The sequence below is a fragment of the Saccostrea cucullata genome, unplaced genomic scaffold (assembly GCF_032062105.1).
Source record: "Saccostrea cucullata isolate Sc308-1 unplaced genomic scaffold, CSIRO_AGI_Scuc_v1 ctg21772, whole genome shotgun sequence".
NCBI classification, from domain to species: Eukaryota; Metazoa; Mollusca; class Bivalvia; order Ostreida; family Ostreidae; genus Saccostrea; species Saccostrea cuccullata.
Genome location: NW_026927671.1, coordinates 23,066 through 31,778, shown reverse-complemented (window position 1 = coordinate 31,778; position 8,713 = coordinate 23,066). Strand labels below are relative to the sequence as shown.

The 8,713-nt window shown below is 33.6% G+C and overlaps 1 protein-coding gene across 1 annotated transcript; it reads left to right on the top strand.

The window, feature by feature from the left end:
* Positions 1-116: 116 nt before the first annotated feature.
* LOC134275151 (G protein-coupled receptor kinase 1-like) lies at positions 117-5,399 on the top strand. The gene is made up of 6 exons (XM_062757392.1): positions 117-254; positions 908-1,070; positions 1,453-1,615; positions 2,046-2,197; positions 2,417-2,533; positions 2,764-5,399. Exons 1-6 carry the CDS (start codon positions 175-177, stop codon positions 2,941-2,943), a joined length of 855 nt encoding a protein of 284 aa, XP_062613376.1. The 5' UTR covers positions 117-174; the 3' UTR covers positions 2,944-5,399.
* Positions 5,400-8,713: the final 3,314 nt, after the last annotated feature.

The following is an 8,713-nucleotide window of genomic DNA, read 5'->3' as shown; positions in this document are numbered from 1 at the left end:
GAAGTATTGTAAGACTTTCAACAAGTACATAGTTTATTTACTTGTGAATACTGAAGTATTATGTAAAGGTTGTATCAGTATTACAAAATCCATGTATTTCATGCTGAAATGCAACAGAAGGTGAAGTTTGTTATTTTATTTTTTTTTTTTTAGAATGTAGAGATTCCAGAATCAATGACACAGGAGATGAAGTCCTTGTTAGAGGGATTACTACAGAGAAATGTGGAGGATCGACTGGGGTGTAAAGGAAGGGGGTAAGTAGGTCAAAACCTAAGCTCAATTAGGTTTGTTTATCAGAATCACCCTCCACACACAAGTTGGATGATTTTATATAATTGGTATCAGTAAGTGAAAAAAGTTTAGGATGAATCACCTGGAAGTAACTGGCTGGAACAGTATACTGGTAACAGGGTTTAACTCTTCTTTTTTTGACCTTGGTGGACTAGAGATCCAAAGTTTAAAATATTGGTGGACCTTCATAAATGTTTAAGTTATTTATAAATAGATTCATTATACAAGGCTTGAAACTAAGTTTTTAACAACCTGGTAACCAATCCAGTCAGACTAATGAAGTATAATTTCAACTTGTCTGCAGAAAAACCCAAGATCTTTCCAGCAATACATGTACTGTGAAACTTATTTTTCAATATTTAATTATTATGTACGTCATACTTGTCATAATTCTCTTGACCCAAAGTGTTAAATACAATATTTCATCACCTAAAAACTGGGTATCTCAGTTTCTCTAAAAACAATACATGTAAACAAGACCAAATAAAAATGAATAATTTTTTTTATTATTGTATTCAAGTACGTGTCATTTTGTAAAGAAGGTGTAATAGGGATCATGTTAGAAATTAATGTTGAATCTGTATTGTAGCTGATTGTGTTATTGATTATATTACAGGGCTAACGAGGTGAAGGAACATGCGTTTTTCCGTGGCATTGATTGGACCCAGGTATTCCTACAGAAGTACACCCCACCCCTCATTCCCCCGAGGGGAGAGGTCAATGCAGCTGATGCATTTGATATTGGGTCCTTTGATGAAGAAGATACCAAGGGCATTAAGGTAGGGGCTGTGTTTGTTAGTATATATTTATATTTGACCTGTTCAGCAGAGGTGATAGGAATGTAGTGTATTGATCTATGACCCTGAACTGTGCAGGTTTTTTAACTAGATTCTTCTTTATTTATTGTTCTTCTTCAAGTATTGTAGATATAATTAAAGTTGTTTCTAAATCTTATTAATCATATGTAAAAAAAAAAAAAAAAAAAAAAAAAAAAAAATATTAAATGTGTGTAAGTCTGCAAAGTTTCCTCTTAAATCGAGTTAATTTGTACATTTGTTGAGCAAAATAGGTTCAAATTTTAATGGTGCAGTCACAATGAAAATATCAGACAGAACAGTTTCCTTATAAACATTTTCTTTCAATCCGTTTCTGTTTTTACAGCTAGCTGAGCAGGACCAGGATTTGTACCGTAATTTTACAATGACCATCTCCGAGCGGTGGCAACAAGAGGTAGCGGAAACTGTGTTTGATGCCATTAATCAGGACACGGATAAACTGGAACAAAAACGCAAACAAAAACCTCGCATTGATGATGTAGACCTAGGTATCTTATCATTTCTACAAGAAAACTACCCAAATTCTACAAGTTTTGGAGCAACTTTTCTTATCTGTACAGTTCTACAGTATTTTGATATCTCAAAATTTGATATGTCAGATGTAAAATTTAGTGGACAAACACAAAATTATTATGAATTGCAAATCTAATCTTCAATATTTAGAATATCTGGAGATCTTTAAGAGTCTTCTTCTCCCACCCCTAGATACTAATTATATAAGTGGTTAAACTGCTTATTTAAAGAAACTCACCTGCATGATGTAATGTGTTTTAGCAACTAAAGTTTTACTGGTCTGTGATTAAATGATCCACAAAATCCACAACCATTGGTCCTCGTTGAGCATTAAGTGTTGCACTGTATTGCTTTATATTCCTACAGCCACAAGCAGTTTCTAAGAATATAAATCTTTTTTTGCAGATCAAACTGACTGTATTGTAGAAGGAGAAGTGTTAAAGTTAGGGGGTCCATTTCTACAAACATGGCAGAAAAAACATCTGAAGCTGTATCCAAATCGATTAGAATTCTATCATAAAAACCGGGACGGGCAAATAACCAGGGCAAAAGTAGAGGTACTTAGGTTGATTGTCAATGTATTCTAAAAAACAAGTACAATAACTTGAGAAATAAAAAGAACAGTATATTATCTGTTATGCTTTCTACTGAATTTTTCTGTAGGTTAAATTTTCTCTATTTCCAGTCTTTGAAAAACCATGTTTAGAGAATAAATGATTTTTTGTTTTGATTATGTGATTTCAGTGATGATTTGATTTGATTTTGTCTTCTTTCAGTGTATTTTGATGCTAGACATAAAAGAAGTATATCCTGAATTCCAAAAATTACAAAAAACAGACAATTGTATTGTGATAGTGTTAAAAACCGAAAACAAAATTGCCATAACTTCTCCAGTAAGTTTTTAAGGAATACATCTAATTTTCTTGTAATTATATATTCAAAGTTGATCCTACTTTGGACTGAAAATTTTGCTAGTTTATGTTATTTGTTCCATGCATATTTAATTGAATCAATGAATTTATACAAGAGAAGATAAATATTTACAAAGAGAAGGAAGCTGAGTGTGTTATGATCAATATGTTTGAAATATTGATTTGAAAGCCCTTGATCTGTTTTTTTTCAGGATAAAGTGCTCATTTCTCAGTGGAAGGATGAGATTATTAACGGACACAAATTATCAGCACAGATAGTGGCTAGGATGACAACAAAAGCAAGCAAAATGTATGGTGCTGCTATAACTAACAGTCCCAGCTCGGAGAATTTCAAACCTCCTCTAGAACATAGAAATAGTAACGGGAGCTAGACACCCTCCTCCCTGTTGATAGCTTTCTTGTGATCAGTGACACGCCCCTCTCCTCGATACTCACGTGGAACCATATCAGAGAGAGGTTCAGAAACGCAGGGGTGGATCCTGGCTTCCTCTGGAATACCTGATGGGGATCCGGCACATTTTTCAAGCTAGTCATCAAATTTTTATCCAACTTGGCAAGACGTTATTTTCTACTACTACCATATGTTGTCGTTTTTTTTTTTAAATTGTTTCAGCCAGGTGAATGGCTCAGTGTTGTCATTGTGTCAGTAGGCACGTGTGATATCAACCAGTGTGAGTGGGTCTGTCTGTCTGTCAGTGTGTTGCATCATTAGTGAATGGAGAGAGGACTTTGGGCCAGTGTTTCATTAAGGCTGCGTCCACGAGAGGGTGTTCTCTAAAAAACAATACTCAGCTTCCATGATACGCAATCTACTCGTAAATGACCATCAAAGCGCCCAGACTTTTGTTTTATCTGCAATCTCTCAGATTTTTCTTATGCTTTAACACCTTTTGTATGCCTGCATCTTTATGACGTGTTCATTATTGTGAGATGTCTGACACCCTAGCCAACGTTCTCAATAAGTAAAATTTCATAGAAGTTGTATACTCAAACAGCTTTTAAGTAATACACATGAGTAGTTTTCCGCAGCTTAACAAATTTTATTGAAACTTTGTGCTTCATGAATACCAAAGTTTTAGCTATACAATCCAAAATGAGAACTATTAAAAATAAAAATAACATTGAATGATCTCTTTAGGCTTTACCTGTATTTATGTGCAGATCTTTTTTTATGAATGATCTCTATCCAGTGATTTATTGTTTTGTATAAAAATGAATTATCTCCCTTTCTATCCCCCCTTTATTGACCCAGTAGATGGCTCTTGTGTCTCACTTGACAGGGTACCGTACAAGGCATTCCTCGTAACAAGCTTTTTCTGTGGAGAACGCACTTAGAGCATTTTTATGACACAAATCTAGTTTTTCATCTACCTCTGGTCACATGACACTCCTTAACCAATGACCACACAACAAGGACTGCAGTGCTTGCCAGCATAAATATTTCATCCGTTAGGTTTGCTAGGGTAAAGAATGTTAGACATTGTATGTCTTTAATTCAAGAGATGATGTGAATGTTTGAATGGGATGTGAGATATTTTTTAATGAACCAAAACTATTGCTCCAATTTTTTTTTATTGTCAAGCACCTTGCTATGTGGAGAAACTTGACAAATCTGTGTGTACAGGTGACTTTAGCAGTTTTACCAAAGTTTTATTTGTTACATTATTTATTCTGTTTATTAGATCTCTATTACTTTGTGAATCTCAATGTATCTTTGAACTTGGACTTTTATGTTTGTGTCTGTCTAGATAGACTCTCACAATGCAAGGCAGATTGTTGTCTTGGGGTGGACTTTAAATCTTAGGGGTGGGGTGTATGTCTTAGGGGTTATGCAGTATAAAACAGTAGCGAGGTATTGATTTAGCCTCCATCGTCAGCTGGTTTGACTCGTACTTTTCAGTGTAGTATTTTTGGTCCAGTTTGGACATAAGTTGATGTAAGGTGATGTGATTTAATTTAGAATCTGTTAAAACAATGTAATAACCATTATTTCAGTACAACACTTTAAGTTCTTAGTGTCATACAGAAAAATTGTTTTGTTTACAATTTATGACTAAAGGGAGGAATTCCTGCAATGTTGTATACTGTCATGAAATTTTGATACATTTTTAAATCTGATGGAAAATTACTATATAATTATATGTATGAATTGTAGATTCAAGACTACATACATATTAACTAATATTGTCAAGACAGGTGACTATTTTACACATTTTTCATATGGAAACTGTTGTAGGTTTTTATCCAATTGAAATGACAACAGAGAATTGCTTTAGATTTGTCAGATGATGTACTGTAGATGTTGGATTCCGTCACGTGATCTGTTTTATATGTGGATAATAAGAATCTCTATTGGAGCTTCCTTTGTCAGATCAGTATATCAGATTTACTCTCATTGAAACAAAAACAGGTTGGTCAAAATCTTCAATGTCTATCAACTGTTCAATCATTGTATGGAAATTTTTTTTCTCCAATCATGAAAAAATGAGACATTACCCCCATATTATTTTCTCTGCATACTCAATTTGTGATCATGGGAGCTAGAAATGCCAGATTTTTTATTCAGTATGTAGTAGGCTTTGTAAGACCAGTAGGACTCTGCTATGTGTACTGGTATCATTATGCATATCTCGGCAGAACTAGATTACACAAAGCCGAGTTCTGCAGTACCAATGTTATCAATGTGCAATAGGGACGACATATCTGGCTGACATTGATGCATTTTCATGAAATCCAGTCATTATTATTAAAGTTATTTGACATTTTCCATGTGATCCATGTGAAAATGTGTATTTATTATTTATTCAAATAAAATCTACAAAAAATATTTCTCTCTATTTTGATGAGTATTTCAGGGAGGATAACTCTAAAATGATAATGGGATATCCTTTGCAGGAGAGATAACTCTAATCCCATTTGATGGGGTGACCACGCCCACTTGTACAGATATTTATCTGCTTTTACTTTCGTGTTGCACTGTAGTACATTTAAACAATAGGGGAACTTGTTTTTAAATTTTTGGAATTAAGTGTACAATTGTTTTTGTACTTTATTTATAGAATAAGAAAGTTCAAATTGTTTTCCGTTATCTGCACGCTACCGTGGCTATTGATGCCATATGCTGCATACTTTTTATACAGATTTCATATTTATCTAGAACAGAAATCAGAAAAATAATATATAGATAAGAATTTTCTAAACTTTTCACAATGTCTTTTTCAGTGTGATATTTTTATTGAGTCACAGTTTCGAAGAAAATCCAACTTTTTTGATTAAAATACTAAATAATTTTATAAGCTAAGAATACATTTCATCTTCTTTTAATTTCTGTAATTAGATCGTTAATGGGCTTTGAAGTGCTGTATACTTCAATATAAACCATGCTGTGCTGTTAACAGTGGGCATTGATTAGCGTACTCGTATACTTAACTGATAATCAATTGAAAATTTTGAAGTGAATTTTAATCCTATTTTGTAGTTCCCTGCAGATCACTTAACATTTAAATTCGCGCTTAAGCGAAACGTTAAAGTCTCCTGACTTGAGAATTTGTCAATAGCTCTAATTTTTAAATACTAGCTCGGTCTGCCGATTCTTTAACCGGAATAAAAACAAACACGCCATGTGTCTGTAGCGCGTCCATAGAAACTCGCAAAACGAGGCTCCGCTGATTTCAACCTTCAATCAGTGTATAATCTTGTTTTTATTTAAATCATGGATATATAGACTGGCACCGATTTCTCGGGAAAATGTTATAGAGGATTTGTACATTATCTTGTCCTTTTTGTCTCGCCTGCGACGAATGTCGCGAAGCGAGACATAGCGACCATAGATTCCGTCGTCGTCGTCGTCGGCGTCCAACTTTTGGTTAACCCAAATGTCAAAGTTTTATAAACTGCAATAACTTTCTCAAATTTTATTCAGTCTTCTTGAAATTTGGACACAATATTCAGTATGGATAAAAATTTATATCCCAAGTATGATTTTGAAAAAAAAAATTCAAATTTTTCCGTATTTTTTCCTTAAGTTGGACATTTTTTCATGATAATTTATGGTGAAGACCTATATTCCAGCAACTATAAGTTATAGGGATATGATAATTAGTCAGTGGATACATCATGGGTAACCACAAACGTCAGTACCAGAATTAGGTCATCTTGACCTACATTTTTCTGCATGAGTGACTTTGGTTAAATTTTTGGTGGAGGTCCATATCTCAGCATCTATAACTTATAATGGCATGATGATTTGTCATTGTACAGGTTATAAGTAACCAACAACATCAGTACCAGAATTAGGTCATTTTGACCTACATTTTTCTGCATGAATGACTTTGGTTAAATTGATAATGGAGGTTCATATTTCAGCAACTATAACTTATAGTGGCATGATAGTTAGTCAGTGGATACATCATGGGTAACCACAAACGCCTGTACCAGAATTAGGTCATCTTGACCTACATTTTTCCGCATGAGTGACTTTGCATAAATTTATGGTGGAGGTCCATATCTCAGCAACTATAACTTATAGTGGCATGATAATTTGTCAGTGGATACATCATGGGTAACCACAAACGCCTGTACCAGAATTAGGTCATCTTGACCTACATTTTTCCGCATGAGTGACTTTGCATAAATTTATGGTGGAGGTCCATATCTCAGCAACTATAACTTATAGTGGCATGATAATTTGTCAGTCTACACATCATGGGTAACCAACAATATCAGTACCATAATTAGGTAATCTTCACCTACATTTTCTGCATGAATGACTTGATACATATACAGTGGATTTGATTTCAAAATGCAAGTTCAAATTATTGCGACTCATAACACGTTGCAATATTCGCAATAATAAAAACATCACAATAATTTGTGAATTTACAGGGTATATGTATATATATATAAATGCCAATATAATCGCCAAGGGATTAGATATTAAGTCAGCTGTTCCATTTCTTTATTATTGTATTTTTGAGTTATTCCTTCTGAAATGTCAATAAATGCTTCAGTTTATCAGACAATCATTTCTTACTAACCACAGCGACAGCAGGCGAGACACAGGGTTGCGGGCAACCCTTACGTACTTTTTTAAGGTAAATTTTTTTCTTATTTTTATGTATATCGTTAAAAGGTAAACATTTTGTTAAGATCTCAATATATTTGTCTAAACCTGCAGTATGTTTAAATCCCTTTAGAAGATAAGGGTGATAAAATTTAGTAGTTTCACACTCAAAATGAAAATCAGAACACAATGATTTAAGTGTTTTAAAACTGTCCATCGCCGATTTATTGCATGCATAGGCTACTTTGAATTTCACAAAGACCCTGTATAAACGAGTGCTTCGGCAAAAGAGCAGGCATTATATTTGTTTTAGAGCATTATTACAGTGGTTATATGACACGTATTGGGAAAATTTATTACAAATCCCTCTCTGAGATTTATGGTTCAAAAGTCTACCTATTCAATCTAAAGAAAGCATGAAAATCCTGAGATGTTTTATAAGAATGGGGGCTTTGTATAGACCCTGGTTCTGGGACTGGTATTATGGGTGTTGAGTTGGATTTCCCTCGTAAAGAAATATACCTACAGTTCGAAATCGTCTTGAGTTCTTTTTATCTGTTCGCCTTTGTGTTGATACACTGGATTTATAGAGAACTGTGTAGCAGTTCAAAGAAAATCGACAATTTAAAAGTTGACATCCTTTCTAGAAATTAAAACGATTAGAGCGTTCAACACAAACATATTTAAATTAAAGAAAAACAGTATTCAGTCAGTACGAGGGATTAAACGTTAAAAATCAACACAAGAACACAAAACTTAGAGAAAACTTTTGATTTAACGGTAAATTGAAGACTTGGATTTCAGGATTGAGTACAATATTGTTGTCCTATAGAAGTGTGTTAATCCATACGGATTATCTTGTCGGTCAGCACATTATTTATTTAACCACATGTCAAACTTCATTGTTATAAAATTTATTTTTATTCACAGATGAAATTTAATATTAACAGAGGCATTTGGAATAGTTTTAATCAATGTCTTTAAAGATAATAAGTCGTGAGTTTGAATTTTATGTGCAATACCTTTTACATTTGTGTTGTTAGTAGTCATGTCGGAAAAATCTGTGAGGTAATGTATTT

What these genes read in the sequence shown, in the direction of transcription:
- LOC134275151 (XM_062757392.1), top strand. Translation starts at nt 175, where the DNA reads ATGACACAGGAGATGAAGTCCTTGTTAGAGGGATTACTACAGAGAAAT. An exon ending in CATTGATGATGTAGACCTAG is followed by an intron (nt 1,616 to 2,045) that starts GTATCTTATCAT and finishes CTTTTTTTGCAG; the next exon opens with ATCAAACTGACTGTATTGTA. An exon ending in TAACCAGGGCAAAAGTAGAG is followed by an intron (nt 2,198 to 2,416) that starts GTACTTAGGTTG and finishes GTCTTCTTTCAG; the next exon opens with TGTATTTTGATGCTAGACAT.